The sequence below is a fragment of the Oxyura jamaicensis genome, chromosome 2 (genome assembly GCF_011077185.1).
Source record: "Oxyura jamaicensis isolate SHBP4307 breed ruddy duck chromosome 2, BPBGC_Ojam_1.0, whole genome shotgun sequence".
Classification (NCBI taxonomy): domain Eukaryota; kingdom Metazoa; phylum Chordata; class Aves; order Anseriformes; family Anatidae; genus Oxyura; species Oxyura jamaicensis.
The window spans coordinates 19,983,336-20,009,466 of record NC_048894.1 but is presented as its reverse complement, the minus strand read 5'-3'; the positions used below and the strand labels follow the sequence as shown (position 1 = coordinate 20,009,466).

General features: G+C 36.1%; 1 protein-coding gene and 1 long non-coding RNA gene across 3 annotated transcripts in view; both read left to right on the top strand.

Annotated features, from left to right (window-relative positions):
* The window catches only part of PLXDC2 (plexin domain containing 2), a 276,657-nt gene extending 257,121 nt beyond the window's left edge, over positions 1–19,536 (top strand). For both annotated transcript variants that reach the window (XM_035319312.1, XM_035319311.1), the window contains 2 exons: positions 4,576–4,736; positions 15,846–19,536. In XM_035319312.1, the coding sequence (XP_035175203.1) occupies positions 4,576–4,736; positions 15,846–15,962 (278 nt within the window). In that variant the 3' untranslated portion in view covers positions 15,963–19,536. The remainder of the gene's footprint in view (positions 1–4,575; positions 4,737–15,845) is intronic.
* LOC118162871 lies at positions 9,205–13,632 on the top strand. The gene is made up of 2 exons (XR_004748686.1): positions 9,205–9,296; positions 9,973–13,632. It is a non-coding gene; the product is annotated as an uncharacterized LOC118162871 (long non-coding RNA).
* Positions 19,537–26,131: the final 6,595 nt, after the last annotated feature.

Here is a 26,131-nt window from a genome sequence, read left to right as displayed (position 1 = left end):
TGGCTTTTGTAGTATAGCTGGGTCAGTCAGGAGGATCAAATATCCTGTAAAGGTGCACATGCATCTAAGTTTGAATGGGAGCTTTTTACCATCTGACTAAAATGCAAGAGTGAAAAGGAATGATGTGGAGGAAAAAGGAGGTTTCGAGGTACACAAATAATTTTTATTTTTATTTTTTTTATGTCATTTGCCCTTAGATCCATGTCACATATTTTTCTTCCATTTTCCAACAAAAGTTTTTCATATCTCTGTTCTCACAGGCAGAGATGTAAAGCTTCAGCAAATACATTCTTTTCCATCTCATATCATGAAAGATGTATATGTATATATCACAGTTTTGTTTCCTTATATATAAAACTATCACAGACTCTGACTATCTAACTATCTAACTAACTATCTAACTAACTATCTAACTATCAAAGACTCTAACCCAACAGTAAGTAGAGATATAATAATATAAAATCAAAGTTGATAGTCTCAATGTGTTTATCATGCAAACAATGATAATAGGGTGTTGGTGGTGGTTTTTTTTGTTTTTTTGTTTTTTTTTCAATTTTTGTCATTTTTTTAGACATCATTCCAGCCTGAAAATGGTTATTTCATGTTAGTATTGTGTGTCTTTATACTTGGGGAAAAGTTAGTTGCTGTTTCTGTACTGTTATTCAGAACCTAATTAGAAGCAGACTAACTTTGCAGATGTTAACATGCTCCTTCTGCTTAAAAGGTTTATACATGAAAAAAATCTGGGGAGGAATTGTAAATAGAGCATATTGGATGTAACAACTGCTATTTTGAGCACAAGAAAATGAAAGTTTGGGGAAAGTTCCAATTAGAAAGCTTGGGAAAGGGTTGGTCATAAGACAAATATCCTCCTATGGGATTAGCCTTGCCTGGAAGAGCAGATGTACTGTGATAAGCTTAATAAGATTTCTGCACCTGAAAAAGTTTCTGAGCCCCTTCCTTTTTTTTTTTTTTTTTTTTTTTTTTTTTCATCTATTTCCCTTGGTAGCTTTTTAAAAGAGCTGTCAGTTGATTTTGCAGCAGAGAGTATTTTCAAAGTTGACAACACTGTTTATTTTCTCTGTGCAAAGAGAGTGAAATCAATTTCTCATGAGTATTTGAGCCCTGGGGTCAATGAAATGAGTTTCGATTATGGAAATTACAAGTTACTTACACTTCTTGTCATTTAAGAAAAGCATTTCTTGTATTTCGTTTGTTTTCAAATTTGCCATTCTGATCACTGCACTGAAGTCCATGCAGTGCTCCACCCTAGACTAGTAGAAATCCAGGCAGGCTGTTGTCACCTGTGTTCTTTGGAAGTGACAGCATCCTCAGTTGCAAAGCTAGACGCTAAATGCTGAGAAAATATCAAATGAAAGGGGATTCATTTGATAGTCTTTACAAAGTGCTTAGGACCTTTGCTGAAATACAGCATTTCTTAATATGCAGAATATGATGTTCTGCCTTCAACCATAAACTAGTTACAATACAAATCACTCATTTAATGTAAATTGGCCTGGAAATGTGTACAAGCAATCCAGCAGTCTATGATGCACCAATGTGGCATTGAAGGGAAGAGTCAAAGAATAAGAAGCCTTCAGAAAGAAAATTATGAGACAGTCTATGAACCTTCTGCTCCTTCTGGGAAGTAGTTATTTCTCAGTAGGGTGACTCACACAAGTAACTGCTCATCACTGGGAATTAGTAGCCCAACCCAGAGCATGTACAATACAGTAGGCCTTTTCTGATGGCCTTTCAATTGCTTAATTTGCATTTACTTTGCAATTTGAAATACAAGTGCAAGTAATAAATATTGTTACAGTGCAGAAACAGAAATTAAGTCTATAGTTTATATACATAATCTATATTCAGCTGAAAGTGAATAGCTATTTAATAATTAATAATGGCTATGTCAAGTAAAAGACTCTGCTACTTGAAAGTTAGAGGCACTATTTTAGGGAAGTCTTTTAAGTGCCATTTGGCTGGAAATTATTTGGAAATAGATCTCATCCTAGGCAATATTTCCTATCTTTTACTACAATACAAAAGGATTAGCTGAAAGTTCTTACCATCTGTTCGGTAAAAAAAAAAAAAAAAAAAGAAAGGGGGTGGGGGAAGCAACGTTGCTTTTCTTTTAAAAAAGTTCCTATCCATTTTTGTACGCTAAGGTTAGAGTTAAACCCTCTGCAGGATTTATGCAGGGAGAGGCCTTGTTCTGGGATTCTGTTCATGAATAAGATCAAGCTTGATGTCCAGAATCAGCACAATTAATACTGAAGTTCCTGTGGGAACAGGTACTCATGAACTTTTCAATAAAATAATTAGGCAGTACCTGGGTGGAGAGTGCATGCTTGCAATGTTTTATTAGATTAAGTAATGCCTCCCATGTCATATTTTAGCTTCTAAAATTATTGGGTTCTTTTTCTATATCCTCTGATACCGTTACCTCCTCGCTCCGCAAGCAGTCTCACTGACTTCATGAGGAAGAGCAGAGCAGTGCTGTGCAGATTCAGCTGTCCTGCCTCAAGATTTAGAAAATACAGACCAAAGCAAGGGATACTTACATGAATAAGTTCTTATCACATAGACTTATTTCCATGTTATGGTTAGAAACAGCTCTTGACTAAGATAATGCATCTTCATTTTCCTTTTCTCCCTATTATTGCAATGGGGTCATGCAGCACTTCTTTCGGCTATTGAGGAAAAGTGCTGCTACACATGGATGTATGAGATGTTTCACTAAGGTTAGCCATTCCTATCTTCTTGTATCTTCTTGTATTGCTCCTTGTGCAAGGCATTTAATGCTGAGTAAGGATCAATAGATACTTATTCTGTATTTTCCAGTTCATTTTTTCTTTAAATATTAGTGTGGAGTGTTTCAACTGTAATCATATTCCCAGTGAAAGACCATGTACAGACATTGTTATTGTTGTTATTATTGTTGCTGGAAGCAATTCCCAGAACTCAAGAGCTGTTTGCTAAGAGCAAATATAAGGGAGATAGCCCCTGACCTCACAGACTGTGACACTCTAAAGCAACCAAACTCTACAACAGCACAAACAAAACGGAGACTGTAGAAATCAACCACTTTCATTATAATCAGCTTGGCAAGCAAGCATTTTGAGAGGAAATTTAACAGTGGAATTGAAGAAAAAAATTCTATAAGTGAAACTAGAGACAAGTTTTTTATGGAATAAGTCATGGAGGTGATTTGACAGATTGCCAGAAAGGCAGAAATCAGTGGGAATATTAGAAGAGTGATGCAAGTTTCAGAAGCCAAATCAGCAGTGTTTCTTAAACCCAGTGCTTCTGAATCACTGCTGCCTGCATTTATGGGTAGAGAATAGCTTTTCTTTTATGCAAGACAATACTGAAGAATCATTGCTGATCACCATGTTTGCACTAGCTGCAATACTCTGGGGTGTTGAAAGTAGTAGTTATACCCAACCACAAGCAATCCTACATATGTTGACAAGTTTATTGAGAGACTTTTTCACAGAGGTCACAGTGCTGTTAAAAGACCTAGTCGCTTACTTGGAAGGACTACTGGCAAGTCACTTGTGTGACAGAGACAGAGCTGTTTTCTCCTGACAAGAACATAATATGAACAACTTCTCAGTACCAAGTTTAGTAAATAGATGATCTTCCATAACACTTCGGTATGATGTGTATTCCATTCAGACCAAAATTAAAATATTACAGGGCCATTAAACCTGCATCTGTTTTGGCACACTTTTGGCACTCTGATTCAGTTGCACAGCGTGATTCAAAACCCCTCTCCAAACTAATGAATCAGGCTTTCAGAATTTGTTTGTTGGCCAGACCTCACAAGGATTAGTGGCATTGCTCAACCTGAGGCTTTAAAAAAAAAAAAAAAAAAAAAAAAAAAGATACAACATTCAAAAATTCAAAATGTACTTGTTGTCTGAAGAGCAACTGCAGTATTATCAGGAAATCAAGGGAAAATTCATTATGAAGGGAATTGGGAACTTCAGAATGTCCAGATTATATTCATATTAAAGGATATTAATTTTGTGTTTATAGAGTCCGAATTAGTAAAATGTTGAAGCTGTGAGGAGCTGGGGGTCAGCCTCTTCTCACAAGTAACTAGTGATAAGACTAGAGGGAATGGCCTCAAGTTGCGCCAGGGGAAGTTTAGGTTAGAAATGAGGAGACATTTCTCCTCAGAAAGAGCAGTCAGGCATTGGAACAGGTTGCCCAGGGAAGTGGTGGTGTCACTGTCCCTGGGGGTGTTCAAGCAAAGGTTGGACCTGGCACTTAGGGACATGGTTTAGTGGGTGACATTGGTAGTAGCGTGATGGTTGGACCAGATGATCTTGAAGGTCTCTTCCAAGCTGATGATTCTATAATGATTCTATAATTTGGAAATGTCTGTTCATTATGATTACATGAATGTTCAGTTGTGTGGGAAAGAGACACCTAACATATTTTCCAACTTGGAGTGTGAAAAGTAAGAAACATGTAATACAGAAAAAGCAAATGTTCAATTGCCAGCTGTGAAATGGAATGGATAAGACATAAGTTACTGTACTAATAAGTGTGCCATTCGTGCAGCTTCCACAGATGACAGTGCTGCAGAGAAGAAAAGTGGAACACTTCATGCTGGCTTAATTGTTGGTATTCTAGTCCTGGTCCTCATTGTGGCTGCAGCCATCCTCGTGACTGTTTATTTGTACCATCATCCAACATCAGCTGCTAGTCTCTTCTTCATAGAGGTAAGACAAATGTAACATGTTATGTCAATAGTCCTGTCAGCTGCAAAAAAAAAAAAAAAAAAAAAAAAAGGGGGTCTTCAGAATAGAACTTTCTTAACTAAATCTAGAAAATATTCTTGTAATCATAGTGTAAGCTTTCAAGAAATGCCCCTAACCCACCTAGCAGTAGTAGCAGTTTCATACTTAGCATGTTTGTCACAGCTTCTTCTTTAGATACTATTGTTTTTACTTGCTTCATTTTTATAGTCTATACACAAAAAATATATCTCAAATATCACCTCTCTTTCCTATCTTTCCTCTTCCTCTGCAAAACATTTTTTGTTAGCTTTCATGTGCATTGGCATTTTATTTTTGGACAAATAGTTTTTCTATTATTTTCACTTGGAAAAAAAAAAATGCATTCACTAATTCTACAGAAGGGCTGAATTAATTAAAGTAAGTTTTTAGCTGGAAGCCTGTTAGCTGTTCCATACAGTCATTTGTAGATTTTTTTAACATGTTGCCTCACAGTGTGGGAAGGATTCTTTTCACCTAATTTTAACATCTAAATCTATCAACTCCCTTTTCTGTAGAGAGGAACATACTCTTATAGACCATGATTCATCTGACCTATTTGAAACATCCCCTTTAGAATTAGATAAATTACCATTTTTCTCCCTCAAATATAGGCAGCTACCTTAGGTGCAGTCATCTACATTGCAGATGCTGACATTTATTCAACTCAGCTCCACTGTATATGACAATATGAGATAAGAACATTTTCCATAGGTGTTCATTACCACCACCCCCCCCCCCCCCAAAAAAAAAGGGTTAATATTTATACTTACCTGTGTTTTTTTCAGCAATATTCCTCTGCCTTATGATAAATAAGGAGCTGCTAAACATGAAAGAAAATACTGGTTGCTTATAACCCCCACTTGCAGTAGTCTCTTGCTTTTACAAGCCTAGACACTTTCTAATGGGCAATAGTGAAGTTGCAGAAGCACTAGAATTGTCACTAGGGACATACTAGGGGATTGCTTAGGAAAAAGTCTGGACCAAAAAGATACAGACATTCATTCTTAGTGACAGTTAAATGAATTGAAGTGAGATATGAAAATGAACAGAATGATTCATATTTAAGACAGTATTATAATAAATATACTGCTTAGATGCAACAGTAGTGACAGAAATCAAAATGAATTGTTTGTCAGTATTCTAGGCTCAAGCAATTTAACTGTGTTAACCAATGGGGAACAACATCCACATAATAAAATCAATAGCTTTCTTTCATGTCTATGTGACATTTCAAGCCACTTCTTTATTGATGTAGACACAAAACTCCACTGGTCCAAGTACAAAAGAGAATGCTTTGTCCCTTTCCATTTTTTCACACACACTGAATGCTATTTAATCAATTTAGTAAAAACAAGTTACTTATCTGTTATGATGTGACTGAAAAGGCTAAGTACATGGCAACACCATTTGCCAGGAGGAAAGAAGAAGAACAAATTAAAATACACATTGATTCTTTTTCATAGTGTACTAATTTGGCAGGTTAACTTATTTCATTATTTGGTATTATCATGCAAACTGTGGTGCCTTGGTCAGTTTTGGTAAACTCATTCCACTAAATTTAATCTGTAGGTGACATTAGTCAGTCTCTGTAGTTAAAATGTCTTTTAACAAGCAATATAGGCTTTAGGGAAAAAAAAAAAAAAAAAAATCTTTCTGTTTTAAATAAAGGAGGAAAAAATGAGTAAGGATAGGATGAAGTAAATCAGTCAAAATCAAATTTATGCAAAATGTGACATAGTTCTTTTTGCTACTAGGAAAAATGTGATACTTGTGAAATTTCAAGCCATGAGAAGGTGGGCTTTCCCTATGCTTTCTCATTTTCCCAGGTAAAAAATCTGATGGAGAGGTAAAATCACAAGGCACAGAGAAAGGGATTGCTCTGTATTTACAGCACTTCCACAAATTCCAAAACTGTAAAGCTATTATTGCTATCATAAACACAAAAGAACAGAATAAAGCAATTTATTCTGGAACTGATATTGCTTTTAAAAAGTTGAATCATTTAATTTCCAATATTAAATTTCCAGTACACAGTTTGACCAATTCAAGAAATAAAGAATAGAGTAGTATACTTATATTCATCTTATCTATAGAATGTATAGGAGTATATATCTTCTTAGACTTGCATTTTGAATCTGAATTTAAAAAAAATAAAAATAATAATAAAGAGAGGCATAACTGGTATAAATAGGTCAATTAAAAAAAAAAGTTTGTGCAATTAATCAGTAATCTGTTACAGATACAGTAATCAGTAATCTGTTACAGATAACATAGATAACATGGTACCCCATATACTATGGCAGACAAGTTGTTTTACTTATGGGAAAGGAACTAAGTGAATCAAATGTGGATCTGATGTCACCATTGTGGGGAAAGAGCTCAAGAGGATTGGCATGGGCTCAGTCATAAAGTGAGGAAAAGCACATAAATATTTCTGAAAATATTGTTCATTTGTATGAGTCTCTTGGTTAATAAAGCAAGTAGTGCAGCAAAATATAAGAGATGCACAGGCAACTCCCTCATGCATTGTATAAAAATAATTAGTACCATGTAGTCTTTTGTCAAGTCTTCTAGCCAAAACAAGATCTTTATCAATTTATCTGCCATCACTGATTAATATAAATCTAAAGCGGGGTGAAATGAAGACCCTGCCCCATTTGTGTTTATTTTTAAATTACCATATAAAGGAAACCCTACACAACATCATGTTGATATTAAACATAGCATTCATTCAAAACTGTAACACAACTAATAAAGTAATTTCTTTTTGTAGCTAAGATGCTAGGATATAGTCATGTTTTTGCAGATAACATCATTTTCAGTCAGATTCTGCTTTCTGGTTTAATAGCTGTGTAAGGAATTTTAAGTTAATTTGGTTTATAGTCATGACTGGTTACTGAATAGAGAAAAGTGAAATAAATTGATCCCATATCTGATGCCTTAAGTCTCTTTCTCCCTTGTGTTCTCTGCAGTTATCACCCAATATTCATTTACCACTTCACTCAGGTTTTCACAGACCTCATCCCAAATCCTAGTTGTGATGCCCCTCATGTTTGCCATCTAGTCCCTTGTTTTTAACTGAAATTCCCCCTTACTACACCCACACACAGACTGCACTGGTTAACTTTGCATTGATAAATGCAACCCCTTGTGACATCTCTGAGTAGTGTTAAATGATATCCTGAATGCACTAGTTGATTTAAATAAGCTATATACAAAAGACAAGAAAAATGTCATTTATTCCAAAAGCAACTATTCTCTTAGAACAGAGTAACATTTGATGTGTTTCTTCTCCCCCTAAAGTCTGCAGAAAATATTTCCTCTAGTGGTTTTGTTCACTGCTATTGAGTGCAGCTCCACCTGGAATGAAAATGGCTATTTTGAACAAAGACCTTGAAAAATCTTGCACGTCAATGCAATTCAATTTGTCCATGACAGTGTACCACTTTAAAAGAATACCATCAAACTTGCTGAATACTTTTTCAGAAAGAGTTTCCCTTTTTGCCAAGTATGTGGAAGGTTCAAATCAAAATGCAATGTTTTCCTGTTTCTTCCAGTCCCAACACTATTCAACATGTTTCATTGTTTAAGTTGGAATCTTCTTTGGTGGCCTAGAGACAGAATGAATTATCAACAACTTTTTAAGCAAGGGAGTTCCAGTCAAAGTTCCAATGAATGCAGACTATTTCTATAAGCTAAAAGTAAATGTTGACTAAAGATTTGCTTGCAGAGTAGCAGACAAGATGTTGCATGCACTGTTCTTTTATTTCTTTGTGGTTATCCCTGTGGTATTTCCTTTCCTTTGAGTTTGTTTTTTTGTTGCTAATAATTTTCCCATTTGAATCAAGTTACATGCCTATCATAACCTTGAGGAATCTTGTGTCTCTTGAGAACATATAAAATATGCTTTGAACTTGCACTGATTTTTGAAAAGTAGGGTACTTCAAAAAGTAGTACTTCTTCACGTCTTTTTCAACAAAAGAAGCTTGTAGCTGAAATCTAGTTATACCATATACAGTTGCCCACTAGCTATACCACTTGCATTCAGAATCTGAGGTTTGTTGACCAAGAAGTCAAGCATGATGTCCCAGCTGTAGTGGATCACCTACCTGTGATGTAGATCATATCCTTTATTTTGTCTTCATGTCCTCACCCTCCATGGAGATTTTCCAGAGCTAATTCAGCTGCTTGGAAACATACATGTACACACATATGCACATACCTACGTCTTTTTTAGTTGTTTGTTCTACTTTGTTTTGCATGTTCAGATTGTATATTTTCATAAATCTGTTTTTTCAAATGACCACACAGAGAGTTGAACTGGTGCTATGGAGCTGGGTGTGTGGAGTGACCTTACAGTCAAAGGAGAAAGGAATGAGCAGCTGCAGTTCTTCAGTAAATAAAATAATCATGCATAATCAGAGCCTGGTGGATGCACCTCAACTCTTCCTGATGTAACTTGAATTATGTTTCTACAAGTAAACTAAATGTGCCTGTGTGGTGGTTTTACCGTGCTAGGCAGCTGAACACCACAACCGCTCTCTCACTCCCCCTCCTCAGACGAGGAGGGGAAGAAGTAAAGGAAAGAACAACTCACGGGTTGAGATAAGGATGATTTAATTAAAGAGAAATATATATATATATATTATTATTAAGGAAATATTATTATTAATTAAACAATTCAACTAAAGGGAAAAAAGGGAAAGGGGAAGAGGGAGGGGGAAAGGGAATAACTAAACAAAACAAGTAAAGGCTATGTGGAAGTGCAGAGGAAAGAAATTACTCTCTACTTCCCACAAATGAGCGATGCTTGACCACGTCCTTGAAGCAGGGCCTCAACGCACGTAGCCGGTGTTCGGGAGGAGGACAGACGTTTTTGCAATGAGAGCCCACCCCTCCCCTCTTCTTCCTTTTTCCACCTTTTATTGCTGAGTGTGACATCATATGGTATGGAATATCCCTTTGGTTGGTTTAGGTCAGCTGTCCTGGTGATGTTTCTTTCTCACTTTTTTGCCCACCCCCTAGGAGGGCCAGAGAGAGTCCTGATGCTGTGCCAGCACTTCTCAGCAGCAGACACAACACCGGTGTGATACCACTGCTGTTCTAGCTCCAAGTGCAGAGCGCAGCACTGTATGGGCTGCTGCAGGGAAAGTTAACATCCCAGCCAGACCTGGACCAGCCTGGAACTGCTTTTTAGCATAGAAGGCTCCGAATTCATGTCATTTAATTCTGTCACCCTCACAGTAAGGTCACTGTATGTAGACTAGTAGTATGGTTTGAGGATGGTTCCCAAATCCTTAGTCATGACCAGGCTGGTCTGAGAAAGCTCTGTTTGGCATTTTTCTAGCAGTTGAGCTGCTTAGAGAACGCTGTTGCAGTGTCTGCAAATGTTCACCAGTACTCAGATCTAGCACTAGATTTTCTTCAGTTTTTGACCTTTTGCTAATACGTTTTCTGCTTACAGGAAGGAAATAGGAGAAGAAAGTGATCAAAATAAGTTAGAAATATATTGTGGTGTTTCAGAACTTAAGGAGTTAATGTGCATTTCTGGCTCACTGTTGTATATCTCTGCTCATAGCAGTACTTCACAAATAAATTCCATTGTTTGACAACCAGCCTTGTTTTCCATGCACCATTTCCAGGATTCTGCATTAAGGTTACAGATGCAGTGTATCTCTTCAAATAAGCAAGAAGTAAATAGGAGACAGGCAAAAAGAAAGAAAGATTTTTTTTAAAAAAAAAAAAAAAAGTAAATAAATAAATAAATAAGTCAGCTTCTCAGCTGGCTTAGACAAGTGGTGAAGCTTACAAAGCTTTGCTGATTTTTTTGAGATATGCCCATATTTTTATTACGCATGTGCATTTTACAGAGGATTATACACTTAGTTTGAAAAAGTCTGGACACAGTCACTAATTTGGTTTTGTCCAGAAGCTAGGACTGAATTGTTTTTCATGAAGATGATGATTAAAAAGAAGAGAAAAAGTACCATTTTTCTCTTTTGAAGTCCTGCAGCATTGTGCCATTTGGGGTATTGTCATTGATCTCTCTGCCATTGCCTTATACTGATAGTAAAGTTATTTTTTCCAAAGCTTATTCAGCTCAGCAGGAACCAGCAGCTCAGCAAGGGAAACCTAAATCAGCCACAGGGGAGAAGAACTAAAATAAATAGCCAACACTGACAATAAAAGTCAAAGGTGGGGAGGAAGAAGGCATTCTGTTTCTTGTCCACCAGCAGCCAGATACTTAGATGTTCCTATGACTGCAGAAACATTGTTATAATGAGAAGTGTTTTAAATTGCACAGATATTTTAAAGAAGCATTTCTACCAAAGACAAAAAATAAATGAAGTCGGTAAATTCCACTACTAAATTTTACAGTCTCACACAATCTATATTTTAGAACAGGTTCTTCAAAATATTCAAATAACATGGTGTCAAGCAATTGATCTTTTCTTATTCCTAGAAATACATATCATAGGTACAATTTCAGATATTTGAAGCATCATCCATTTCTGACTGCAATTTGCCAAGTAAATTGGTTGTTTGTAGAAGAGATTAAACACTGATGCACAAATTATAACTGCCTAAACAATATTACAGGTAACTTCATGCATGCAAACACTTATTGTGGGCAAAGTCGCTGATAACAGAAGGAGCTTTACTTGTATTGTGAAAGTAGAAGGCCTGAATATCCAGTTGGCGTAATGCTGGACAAGTGTACTCAGACTAATGTGTCTTGCTGACATCAGGTTAATATATGTTTGTTTAGTAATAGGCCTTACCATAGTTTCTCCTCCTTTTCTTAATTAATTGGTGTTGGTTTTTTACACTTAGCTTGGAGTTCTGACAGTTAATCCAGAATTTGAATGGTCCTGTATTTGTATACTTCCAGTTAGGAGAATTAAACTTGGGTGCTATTGGCAAAGTGTGGTTAAAAATACAGCTTTTAATTAGGTTTAAATATCTTTATACCTTTGAGTTAGAATTGAACATCAATGGATAAGTAAGATGCAACCTTCAGAAGTAGTGAAACAGTCCTGTGAATATTTAAAAGATTTTTAATACAAAAATAATCAATAGAGAAGGCAAAATTGCATCAAAGCATTCAGCCTAAAAAGTACTCAATTACTCAATAACTTAAGCATTTATATAGGTTAGTGGGAAATAAAGTTTGCTAGGGAGATCTGGAGAGTCTTTCAGGACTCTGAAAGATTGACTTTCACGCATTAAGTCAAGTATTTGTACTTGTGTAAGCTAAGTTTGGAAAGATAATATTTCTGTGTCTTGGTGAAACCCACAGCTCAAGTTTACTACTGAATAGGAATGAAGAGTTGATCCACACACAAACACTCTGCTTGCTTGCTTGCTTGCTTCTGGTTATTTTACACGCAATGAAACTTTTGATAATCATTTAGAAGATTTTCAGCACAAAGTGTCTATGAGGCAGGGATGGGAAGATGACAGAGGGACAGATTTTTCATAATGTTTTCCTTTCACTGCTCTTCTGACATCATAAAATTCTGTATAGAATTCTGTGTAGAATTGTGCTCATTCCATTATTCCATTTTTCTTTATTGAATTAAAGTTAGGATGAGGGTGGAATGAGGAAAATAGAGGACAGGATGCAAGAATATCAAATTGGTTACCAAGTTACTTCTGTTCGCTACTGACAGAAACTTGTCTTCTGATGTATAAAATGAAGTGTAAAAGTTTATAATATACTCCAGCTAACAAAATATATTGATAGCAATTGCTTTTAATGAATCACCATCTCAGGGGAAAAGTGATGTTTAACTGGCATAAATTTTAGAGATAGTGTATAATGTTAGCACCATCATCTTTCAGTTACTTAGAAAAAAGCAGGACATCTATTTCCAAATACCAGTATTTCAATACAGCTTTATTGGACAAAGTCTGTTCTTCTATAACAGATCTTGTATTTTCTTTACTCTGTATTTGCCTGTGGCATGTACAAAGCAGACTTTATCTCCCATTTCATGATTTTCTGATTGTTTTTAAATCCATTAAAAAAATCTCACATTGATTTTCTACCAACTTCTTCACTGGAAGTCTGAATTTATCACTTCCTTTGTTTTCAAGATAATATTAATTCAGGCACTGATTTAGGTCTCGGTCACATAAGCTCAAAAGTACTTCCCCCCACCTCATTTGCTTAAAAAAATTAAGGAAACTTCAGTCCTATGAGAAAAATCTTATTCCTGCTTTTCTTCATTGTAATCCTTTGAAAGGAAGCAGGAGCTACAGCTCTCCAGCTGCAGCTTGGAGGATTTCCTCTAAGAGTTCTAATATTCTAATTCCAGAGAAAAAAACATATTTTTTCCTGTTAAGCTGAATGATAAAACCGAAGAATTAGTTTAAGTACCCAGCTTTCATTCTTCCTGCTTTGTCTCTTTTTTTTTTCTTTTTTTTTTTCTTTTTTTTCTTTTTTTTCTTTTTTTTAGGTTATGGGATTTTGTTTTGATTTTTAGTGTTTTGGTTTTGTTTTGTTTTGTTTTGTTTTGTTTTAATCCACCTATTACTCTGCTTTACAGTGAAAAAAAAGGAGAAGAATGCATTAGGCCTTCTCTGAGCTGCTTTAGTAATTCAAGAATCTATTTATCTCCTGACATCAATTAAGTTGCTTTTGGTTTTATAAATTAAAACTGTAATGTCTCTACAGGATTTTTAGGGATCAATAGATACATCAATGAATCTGTAGCTTGCCACTGCTTTTTTCTGAGGCTGATAACCACTTATAATACCCACATAAGCACAAAAAAAAAGTTTAAATTAAGCAGATTTTGACTAGGAATGGAAAATCTCACCTCAATCATGAAAAGAAACTACAGAAAGCTGCAAAAAACTGTTGAAGATGACCTCTAAACATGTTGGTTTATTTCTGGATCAACTGCTGTTTATGTTGTATCTTATTGTATCAATAAAATTGATAAACATTCATCTATTCCACTTTTCATCATCTGGAAAGGCAAATGGGAAAAAAAGAAGAAAAAAAAAAGTAGCCCAAAATGATAGAATCAGGTTATAACAGCAATGTAGAAAGGAAGCAGAAACTAATAATGGGTATGTTTTAGAATAAGCATCTTAACAGATGTAAACCGAGTTCATCTTTATATGCTGCCATTTAAGACTTTGTAATTATTTTTTCCAATTAGTTTTCCATTGTTTTTCATTTTCTTTTTTTTTTTTTTGTTAGAGAACTCTCAGGTCTTATCTCATCTATACTACTGTAAATCTGGAATAAGTCGTTTGCATTTAATAGAATTACTCTTGATTTATTTCAGTGAGTCTGAGAACAGAATATGACCCTTTTTCTTCACCAATAACCAAACTGTCCTTAATTTTTAAAACCACGCTAAGTCATGCCTAGGTAGAAAAAAAGACTCCAAAGTTTGAATAGACTAAGTATGTTTATTAGGAAAAGACATCTGCTAAAGAGAACAATCTTCTTCATTCCTACTCTGTAGGAAGATGTTGCATTGAAAGGCCTGAGATTTTAAATTACCTGCCAAACAGAATTTAGCTCAAAATGCCTTATAAGCAACCTCACTATGCAATGGGAGAAAGAAAAAACTGTTGTTTTTGTATTGTATCTTCCTAGTGGTAATCACCAAGGAAAATTTTGTACTATACCCAGAGACAACTGTGTGTTTTGCTGGTAACAAGAATCAGCATTCCTCCAAGTTATCTTTAGTGTCTGCTGCCCAAGAGCACCATGAGCCCTGACATAATGTCATGCCTATTGCTGCCTGTGGTCCCTAACACAGACCCTCAGCTGTATGAAATGTTCTTAATGATCAGAAGGCAGTCAAAATGCAGTATTAAGGGGACAGAAAATCAAATGCAATTATTATTTTTGGAAGAAAAATTGTATTATTTTTTTTTATTATTTTGAACTGTTTATAGGCTGCAATTTATCTTCATTGTTTCTCCTCTCTTTTTCCTGCAGTGTTTCTATGTACCTTTCTATACCTTCCAGCCCTCTTTCCAAGCAGATTGTAACAGTTGTCAGTATAGAAAAAAAAATATATGTATCAGCATATTTGTCAGATACAATTTTCATAGCCAGTATAGTGGAGAATAACCATTTTAGGAGATGAATTTTTGTTAACTGACTTTATGAAAGAGTTGTGGCCTACTTTACCACAAACTGTTCCCTTTGACGGAATCTCATTTTGGTCACCCAAAATCTGAGCCTTCCCAGATATTAGTTAGTTTAAAAATGTAGGTTTTTTTAAAGAACTTTTCTTTCCCAGAGGCATCACAGTCAGACAGGAATTGTTTTATCTGCCCTATAAATTATTTATTTCTTTTCTCTGTTGCTTGGCTGCTTTTAAATCAGTCAGCACAGATAATAATGAAAATTAGGAGCTCTTAAGACCTTTATAGCCAAAGGTCATATGAGCTTAAATGAAAAGGCTGCTTCCATTTGAACCATCAAAGTAAACTACTCAAATAGAATCAAAAACTGACATTACAGTTGAGGTTGGAAGGGATCTCTCAAGGCCACCTGGTCCAACCACTCCCTGCTCAAGCAGGTCCACATAGAGCTAGTTGCCCATGACTATGTCAAGACAGCTTGTGAATATCTCACAGGGCAGAGACTCCTCAACCTCTCTGGGCAAGCTGTTCCATTCCTCAGTCACTTTCACAGGAAAGAAGTATTTCCTGGTGTTCAGGTGAAACCTGATGTGAGTTTGTGCCCCTTACCTCTTTTCCTTGTGAACATTGTCGCTTGAAATAGCAAGTAATTATTTTGGCAGTCCTGGATAAACATGTCAGAATTTGGTTCTAAATAATTAAAAGCAGTTTTGTTTCAGTGGACTCTGATATACATTTTCCCATAGAGCAAAGTATATTAGCAAATTCCTATGCAGAACTAGAAAGGAAGAGCAGCAGGCATGCTTCTCTGTTCCTCTAACAACTACAAGGAGTGGGTTTTACAATGATAGAAACAATAATTACAGGTCATTTTTAAAGTTTTTTATTAATAATCTTATATTCTGAAAGTTTATTTTCTTGTTGGTGTTATAGCGGCGTCCGAGCAGATGGCCAGCAATGAAATTCAGACGAGGATCAGGACATCCTGCATATGCTGAAGTGGAACCAGTTGGAGAAAAAGAAGGCTTCATTGTATCTGAGCAATGCTAAAATTTTTAGGACAGAACACCAGTACTGGCCTACAGGTGTAAGACATTTACTTTTCCTCTCTTTAAAGAAAAGGAGCCCTAAGCTGCTGTAGCCTAATAGAAAGAAGATTTTGGATAAGCTTTGTCCAAGAAGAAAAACTATCTAAGATACCAGATTACCACTGCACAGTAGTCTTTGTTAGTGGACTGGCACACAATGGTTCATGCAGAACACCTGTCAGTGGACACCTATGGTATCAGAACGATGGCACAAGTGCCACATTATTGGCTTTAGGTTTGGGGGTGCACAGTAATCAAAAATGTAATAAAGCTTTGGTGCACAAGGGTATTACCCTGTGGTTCAAGTGTTCTTCTCTGGTATCTCAAAGACTGTGTGACAAATCTGTACGCTTTCAGTGCAAACAGCACTGATTAGTGTTCACAGGTGACTGAGAAAAGTATCTCAGTGCAGGTAAAGAAGAAAAATAAATTTTTCCAACATTTCTACAAGCAGATGTGGAAGTACAATCACTTTTCAATTCTAAATTAGCCTACCCACCTGAGTGAGCAAGTCACAGTTTATGTGTTTTTCGGGAGTAGAACAATGTTTCTGGTACATTGCTGATTAATATCCTTCTAAACAACTCACAATATACAATCTCATAAGAAATGAAGGAAATAGAGAATTTTCAGAATGGTGAAATTGTTATTTCATGGATGTTTACAATGAAATTGGTCTCATTTTCTATTTCAGTGTTCACTAAAAATCAATTTTACTTTTTTTTTCCTTCTTTTCAAGGGATATCCTTCATTCCTGAGCAGTAGGCTGAAGTAAAGGCAACAGATCATTTTATCTGCCAGAGATCTTATGGACCATTTCTTAGGCAATGTGATATGAAAGATGTTAACATTTTAACCAAATGGGTTTTTATCCTTTGCCATTTCATTGTGAGTCTTCCCTGAGAAGCAACACAGACTTTAATGCACCCCTCCAAGAGATTCAGATACAAGCATTACTGAACCCTGCTGATTCATACAGTGATTTTGTTTAATGCACATAGTAGTTGCATAAATATATATATAAATATATTTTTTTTATAGCTAACACAAGGCGGGCTCTTGTGACTGTTAAGACTGCATTTTTGTCATCCAGACAAAGGAAATGGATTGCATTACTGCATATTTCCACTGAGTTGTAAAATAATCCTTAATACTAGAATATTTTTATGTTGTGTGGAGAAGGTGGTTCATGTAGTTGCAGTTTCATAACCTTTCTGCCTATAGGAACCATTCTTTCTTTAATATTGACACTTTCCCTCCCTGTACAGGGAAAGACAATGCTATAAATTCACAGCATCAAAAACAGTTACTCCTTTCATGGAAGGGGTTATTATACACTGAGACCCAGATCTTCCTTGCAGAGTGGAAACCTAAATACTTGGATGTTCTCGGCCTGAGCTATTAAAATATTAATTTCAGATATTGTAAGTACATTTCATTTTAGTCATTGACTATCAAGCTTTTACATACTGTACCAACAGAGGCACTTGATTCATTTTAAAGTGAGGTAGACAATATTAGCAGTTTCAGATCTCAAGCAGTTAAAAAAGTTGTAGACACTACCTTAGCAGTACAATTATTTACATTTCTTGTTGCTGCTTCTTTGGTCTAAATTTGATTACTTAATACTGTTGAAAAATATATATATATATATCATTTTTACTTTTTATTTTGTTCAGTAAATAATACAACACTGTATTTTCTGTATCCTTATATTTTGCATTACACACTTGTTTTCATCTGTTTTAAATCATTTAGAGTGAGATTTAAACTCTTCAAACCTAACTGGTATTAATCTGAAAGTACTAACAAACACATTGTCTTGAAGCCTGGTGAAAAGCCTGCTGCAAGAATTCTTTTCAATTTGTGTAGGTCTACTGAATCCTATTTCTGGTAGGCTGGGATTAAATTGAAGGCTGTTAATTCTGATAATTCTGATAGCAATAACAAAATGTATGCACATATATATAAATGGTGACACTCCTTTTTATTATATAAAATGATATCACTGCACATCATTTAGACACTTACTTGATGTGCAATGCTCATCAATAGTTTTTGTAGGGATCTTGGAAGTCAGATAGGGTTGGCTAGGGTTGATTGGCCAAAAACAGCAATTGTAGAGCTTCCATTTGAAGCATGCTGGCATCATGTTTGAAATCATTGTTATTTCAGAGACTATCTTGGCAAATTATACTTTAAAAATTATAAAAATCTATACAGTAGTGTAATAAATTCAAGAGATATTTCATACACACAAAGAATGTTTATATTATTATGAGCACAATTCTGCATTTTGGCCAATTCACCCATGTATGTAATTCATGTCATGCAATGGAGCTTACAGAGTATTAGTAACATTGTTTGACAAACGCAACAACAATTTTCCAACCCAATATTTTGATTACTTTGTTATAAGGCACTCTCACACAGGTGAAGGATGTTTATTAGTATTTGCAAACTAACTAAAATTTCATGGTCATTATTAATATAAGAGCAATTATATTTTAACTCTTTGTTCACCTACAATAATTTGGTGGCAGATTTCATTGGTCTATGGGGAGATATAGTGTACTTCTTTTGATTTTTGCCATCATGATATATTCTATGGTTTACAACATGATGAGTTGCTGGACTTATTAAATAAGATTGATAGGCATATACTTATATCTGATAAGAACTAATATCTGAAGAGGAAAGCTCCTGCATACTAATGGAACGTATAGTGTCTCATTGGTGTCTGCTTTGATATATTCTGTGGTATGTTCTATTTAACCCAGTAGACAAAAGTTAATTAAGTAATCTGTTGCTGTTTTGTAATTCCATCTGGTTTTCTAATTTTTTAATAATTAAAACTGCCACATTAAAAATGATACAAATATAAAACTTTAGAAGGTGTGGTGAAATATTGATATTAACTGCAATTTCTATTCTTATCACTTTATAAAGCACCTGCTTAATTGATCCAAACTGAAAAAGTGTCATATAACCCCCACCCAGAGACCCAGCTGAAATATTATTGAACAATTCATAAAGAAATTTCCATCCAGGTCTCTGAAACTGTGGCTAGCGGTCCCACTGGTCCTTAATTTGAAAGTACTTCAGAATATTTCATTTGTTTAAATGTTTCCTTACAGAGTCATTTATTCTAACAGTTATTTTAACTCAAACTTTGCCTCTAATTTCATGTATCTGTTATATATGAATCATGATGACATTATCACAACACCTCCCAAAATTATCATTATTAATTTCCATTTTCATGTTAAATGTTCCCTAGTACCTAACATGTTCAGTGCTATGCTTCTCATCTTGTTTCACAGAAAAAGGAAAACTTGAACTACAAGGATTCAAAGCTCATTGCTAAGTAACTTTTTAAGTAAGATGAATCAATACATTAGATATATGTATCACACACAGAGATTGTTGAAAAATACCATTACATTTGCAGAACTGTATTCAGACATTAAGAATGCTGGAACTGTCCAAGAATTGGAATTGTAATCTTATTCTCACATGCAGTAATTTAATTATGAGATCTTATTTAATTGCCTGCTATGTTTTTTAGTACGTAGCTATTCCATTTATCTTCTCTCTTCCCAAATTTTGTTGCATTCTTTGTTATACACTGTCCAAACTCTGCTCTGAAGACAAACTATTTTTTTTTTATATTTTTCCTTACCCATTATGGTTACTTGAGTACATATACCTTGGTAACTATGGTTACTTGGTATACATATACCTTAATTAATATGTACTCTGAGATTTCTATTAAGGAAGATAATTTTCTAGAGAATACCAGTGTGAAATTACTCTTTCTCATTTTCAACATTTTCTGCAGAAAATGACATAGGCACCTTGTAAGTAATGACCACCTTCATTGTACCATTATAATTTAGTTCATTTTCAACAAACAATGTGTATGATGGGGTTCTGGGGAAAAACGTAAGACATCATTGTATTTTGAAAAAATGTGGGAGCCAAACTTAATTTGCAAACTTTACTTTGATCAACAGAGTTGAAGTCATAAAACTCACTGCACAATCAAATAGCTGATATCTAGTTTGCCATCAAAATGTGGACAGCAATGGAAAAGGAAGTGACAAGCCAGTTTGCCAATGAACGGGAAAGATTTTCTTCACAGCAGGTTAATGTGGTTTCCAAAGAAGACATGAGAATATTTCTATACTCAGAACACTTCTTGGATAAGCAAAAGAAACCGTCAATGTCAACATCCATCTTTTTTATTTGCAGAGAATCTCTGCACAAGTGGTTATCATGAGCTGGCAGTATTTCACAGAGTAGGTCAATTATCGGAACATGCAGGGTACCTTTTGATGGTTCATGTTCCAGCTCAAAGACTCTCCGTGGAAATTTTGCTTTGAGCCCATACATTGGCTGAAGTACTGGCTATATTGTTTTCCAACACCAGGAATAAAGCTTTGTATAAAGACAAGAATTTATACTTCCCAGCTGTGTAAAGGCATAGCGCTTAAAACCATAGTATTAGCCATTAAGGAGAAGAACTAGAACAGGGCACAAATTTGGCTCAGATCAATATTTTTGTTCTCTTATTGCTTCCAGTGAAGAGAAAGAGAAGCATGCACTTGTCCAGAGTAAGATCATTGGTATCCTTATATATGTTTGCCTTCTTGCAGAGAACTACACAAAACCTGAGGCCTAAAAAAATTACAGACTGAAAGGTTATTGAGCAATAATGTACTATTCACTCTAATTCTCATTTTTTGGACAGACACTTCGGGAACTGTTAAGTGCTATTACTTTTCTTTCTATATTCAATGGTAAGTTCATTTGGGGTGGATTTGGGAGGATGTTTTGGGTTATTTTGGAGGAGGAGAATGAAGAGAAAGGGAAAATGCAGGAGAAGAGGAAGAGGTCTCAATATTCAGAGATATTCTAGAGGCAAACCAAGAATCCTTATGTACAGTTTTGGGATCACCAGTACAATGTGCCAATGGCACTGAGTGAAAACATGAAGTCTTCCTTCATGTCCAGCTCTACCATTTAAAAGTCAGAAACATCACCAGAACTACTATTTAGCTTCTGTCTAAACCTACAGGGGTCCACATTTCACCTGATGAAATGCACACAAAATGCAGCTTGCATAAAAGAGAAAGGGACAAATGAGATAAATTTTATCCACAATAGGCAACGGATATTATGGCTAGAACATTGATAAAATACTCAAGTGTGTGTTCAGATTTATTTTAACAGTGATTACACAATATCAGGATCCCTGAGCTGGCCTTTAACTAACAGCTTATTGTCAAATCTTAGGAGGTTTTCTTGACTTTTTAATTTTTTATGTATGAAAAGAGTTGAGGATGCAAGGTGGAATAAGGTAAATTTCTGGTAATTCTGAAAAAGAAACTCATCCCCTGACACAGTTCTCACCTGATTAGAGAAGGGGTTCCCATGTGCACAGCTGGTTTCAGCGGGCCCCATGCTAACTGCAGGGTCTCTCTCAGGAAGCATTCCTCACTTTCCACTGCAATTCTATGTCTGTTACAAAATCTTTTGATACTTATCACCTTGTCCACTATTTTCATCTTTTATTCTTTTTTCATCTTTTCTTTCTCACTGTTTTGCTTTCTGAACTACATGCTGAAATGGCCCTTTTTAGTGGTACTCAAAATAAGCCTCAATTTCTGAAATAATCACCACCTTATTTTTCTTCTGCCTGTTGATTCTGGTTAATGCAAATATATGAATGTAGATTTTTCTGCTACTGGCTGAATTCTCTCCATGGGAGTTAGCAAGATAAGTTCTGAATCCTTAAGGAACTTTTTGTCCAGACATTTTGATCAAAAAAACTGCTGCTCTATTCAGTGGCAAACTTGTCCCAGATAATTTTTTAAAGCAGCAAAAGGACTCTAGAAGTAGTTCTCAGGATATTACTCTTAATTACACCCATTTAAGTAAGCAGATATTTTTGCCCAATTAATTAATGTAGACTCCTGATTTATGTATTTATTTTTTTCCTCTGGGAAGATAGTGTATAGGGATATTAATTAAGCTCTTCCCAGGAAGTTTACATTATTTCCTTTGGAGTATAACTTTCTTATTTGAAAGACAAACAGGCTGTTTTCTTACTTCCTAATGTTACTGCAGAATATGTTTGGTTTATTAACTGCTTGGATGGCACAATGTTTCCTCAGACACAAGGAAGCTGTTTGCAATAAATTTCACTTGAGTCTATTGGACTTTATTTGAACTGCTGTTTTCAACATTGGATCATTTTCTGAAGTTTTAATAAGCATCAACAAAATTTACTTTGGGAGGTAGCCACTGATACTGTAATCTGATTGTCGTGTTTGACTACACATCAGCGATGGTGTCACTTTATTTAAGCTTTTCTGCTTAAAGCTTTTCAGTATGCCTTGCCTGTAAGGATATTAGAATCACACTCCCAACCTCTTTTTAGTGACAATAGGAAACTTTCCAAAGGAAGAAAATGGTGTACCTTTTGTAGATATATGGGTATTTTCACAATGGCCTGTTTCCAGAAGAAATCCTGTTCCTAGAGAAATGGTTCTGGCAATCTTGACTCCAAACTAAGCATGAATGGAAACAACTCCATATAACATAAACCATGCACAACTATGGTGTCACCAATATCTGGCACATAGGGTGCAATGACTTCCAGTAGTCACCAGCCCAAACAGGCCGTGGGCCATGGAGAAGACAGAATAGGAGACACCTGGAGAGCTGCATGTGTTGACCCTTCCCTGAGAGTAAAGAGGTGGACGGTTCCCAAATTAGACCTTCACTGCAGAAAACAAGGGAGACCTCCTGCCATCCCCTGCCTTGTCAGCACTAAAGATGAACAAAAGGTCACAGTCTCCTAAGGGGCTGGCAGGACAGGAGATGGGAAGCATGAGCATGGTCATATTTCTGTGACCAATGGAGCTCTGCAGCCATGCAACCCTTCACACTCACCCACTTCTAGCTGCTGCCAATGGTACATTTTGGGTTTCAAATGTTTGGCCTACTGTGCATGGCCTACAACAGCAAACAATACAAGGCAAAAACAAGAAAACTGCTACCATAAAGATGATACAATAAAGTCATCTTGCACTATTTCATTCTGCATCTGCAGCAATGTCAAAGTGCATCCTGTTGTGAAGACCTGACAGATCTCCCATTCTCTTCTCACCTGAGATAAGTGTAAGCACATCAGTGGAAGATGGCAAGTGCTCAGGGCCTGATTTGGCCTGCAAGCTGCTGCCTTGAGGGAACCAGGCAAGACAGAGTTTGGTGGGAGCTGACAAGGACCATGCTGAGGAGAGAAAAATGATTTTCCTTAAGGAAAAGTTGAAGTCTTAGATACTGATATTTAAGCAAATTCCAAACTTTGAAATCCTATCCCACCTGCTGTAGGATTTCTCACCCTGCCCTCCCATCCCACACATACACACAAACATGCACACAATCCCTCCCTCACTCTCCCCCTCCCAGTTGTCCTTCTTACCTAAAAGACAGATAAGGCAACTGCAGTCTGCTGGTCAGCGAGCTAAGGTTTTGTACACAGCCTTCTTGGCCACCCAGCTCTGCCATACTGCAGTGACTGGTTTAGGGCTCTGGGTGCCACATCTCTGACTAGGTGTGAATCATTTTAAAAAATACCTAACATCTAAGATTTTAGCTAAGGATGTAAGGTTTCCTTACTGAAGTGACTTTGATATGTAAAGTTGTTTAACATTTATTTATGGGTTATCCTACACAGCAGAGACCTTGAGAGCCAGAACAAGGAAGAGCACCCAGTATATGTTTAACTTTTACCTAAGGCAATGATTACAGCACAGAGCTCAGCAGCCACTTCCATCTCCACTCCGCTAACAGTGGTGTCTGACCCCTCTTAGAGACTAAACCTAGCAATTAGATCATTTGACCATGAGGTGATAGATGCAGCTTTCAGCCTGGGAAATATGAGAAGCCTCATTTCCTCAGAGGGCACCCTGACAAATGGCATACACAGTAAGCTTCCCCACTCCCTTACTAGAGAAGCTGCCCCTCTGCCCTGGCACAGCACAGATGCAAGATGTTTTGGCCCAAAAAATGTAAGTGAGTGTGGGAGTAGATTAGTGAATGCCCAACTGTTAAAGGTGTGTGTTGAGGGACAAGGGGGTTGTACTGGTCCTGGATGTTGCTGTACATTTCATCTGAAGAAGCAGGAAGCAATTTCACGTTGTTGTTCTGGTTCAAATATATGCTTGAATTAGGGATAATGGATTCACAAAATATGCAAGAAATAGATTTCCATACATATGCTGCTATTTTACCAGCAACACCTTAGGCTTAAATCACCCTTGCCTTGTATGTCATTTTTCCTCAGCCCCTTCCTCAGGAATCTAGTCCTCTGATATATAGATTTGTTTACGATATTTGCATGGGAATTTCATTCCTGGAGCTGAAGTAAAAATGTTCTGTATTTTTGTAAGTTATTCCCTGACTGGCTAGTGCCTTAGGAGTGAGGGCATGTAAAGCATTACTGCAAGATGCTAAGATATTAATGATGAGCATCAGTAAGAATAAAGAGCACACACACAAAGCAAAACCAAATTCTACTTCCTCCTGGACAACAGCAAAACCTGGACAAGGTACTAATGAAACTGGAAGATCCCTTCATTGCAGAAGCTATGAAGTGTTGTGTGTAGGCTAGTCTAGCCACTGTCTATTCTAATGGTTTAGCACAGCCACCTTGTTTGTGCTTTGGAAACTAAATGATATAAGGAGCTTGTACTTGTTTATTCGGCGTCTTTCCTCCAGCCACTCCTGTTGCATATTGGAAAAGTGTCAGTTTTTCTACTTTTAGGATAGTGTATACACAAAACTGAGGTTTGTAGCCATGCTTGTTTTAATAAAAATTGTCAACTGTCCCTATACTGAAGTAGTAACAATACTTTGGCATTAAAAGAGACTCAGCTCTGTGGGTTTTTCCTACTTTCTTCCTGCAATGCATATTCATAGTTGTACATTGTATAGGAAGCTCAACCGAAATACTACAAGTGAACGCCAATTGCTACTTGCAGTAATGGAAAAAGAACGAGCAAAATCACATTCAGACAAACAATACTCCTCATCTACCGACATTCAAATATTTTCATGCAAATTGCTGTAGAATGATGCTGTGTTAAATAGGTAGCAATACATTTGATCTAAATAAAGGAGGTGTCTTTCATTTTCCATGAAGTTACAATCATAATCAGCAACCCTAAATATTAATAAAAGGCAAACCTTTTTCATTAAATTTAATAACAAGAATGCCTGCCCTGATTGATAGCAGTAGTGTTTATTTCTTTGCTGATTACATGTGCAATGCCAGCCTGTTGTGTTTTGTATTATCATGAGAATAATTTCAGATGTTTTAAAAATAATCTTCAATATTTCATTAATTTAATCTTATATTTGACATCAGCACTAAAAGCATTGTAAATATTTCTGCTTTGAAAAGGACAAAAGCACATATTTAGCAGTTGCATGTAAATATTAAAAAAATAGGTAAAGATTCAAAATACGGATGTCATTTTACATATTTAACTGAAAAAAAAGGGGGGGGGGGGGGAGAACTAAGGAAGGGATGTTTAAGTACACTGAGAAGCATGTTTCTTCTAGAACCATGCCATTGGTCTCAGTATCTAAATGAAGAGCATCTTGGATAACTAGCCCCAAAAATGGTTATGTCTATGATAATGTTTAGTTCCCTCCTACTGATATTGGGTTAGAATATTGGGTATCCATTAAGAATTATCTGTTATTCAATATAAAAATAGGGTGCTTCATCTGGCTGACACCTCCAAGGGAGACAAAGAGATGGACATATGACTTACACTCAAGAGAGAAAGAGAATGGTATGCCATGCCACCATATTGAAATTAGTGAATTACACAAATTAACTTGGACATTGCCTTCTTCCTTTAGACCAGATATGTCATCTGCTGGAGCAAGGGTAGTCTCCCCTCTGCCTCTATACATTAGCCAGAACTGTTGCAGCCCACCACCCACCACTCCCCCCCAAATAAAAATAAAAATAAAACCCAAAACTCAGCTAATTCATTACAACATTTGAAGGGAATATTTATGAAAAAAGTGTAACTGAAGACCTGGGGG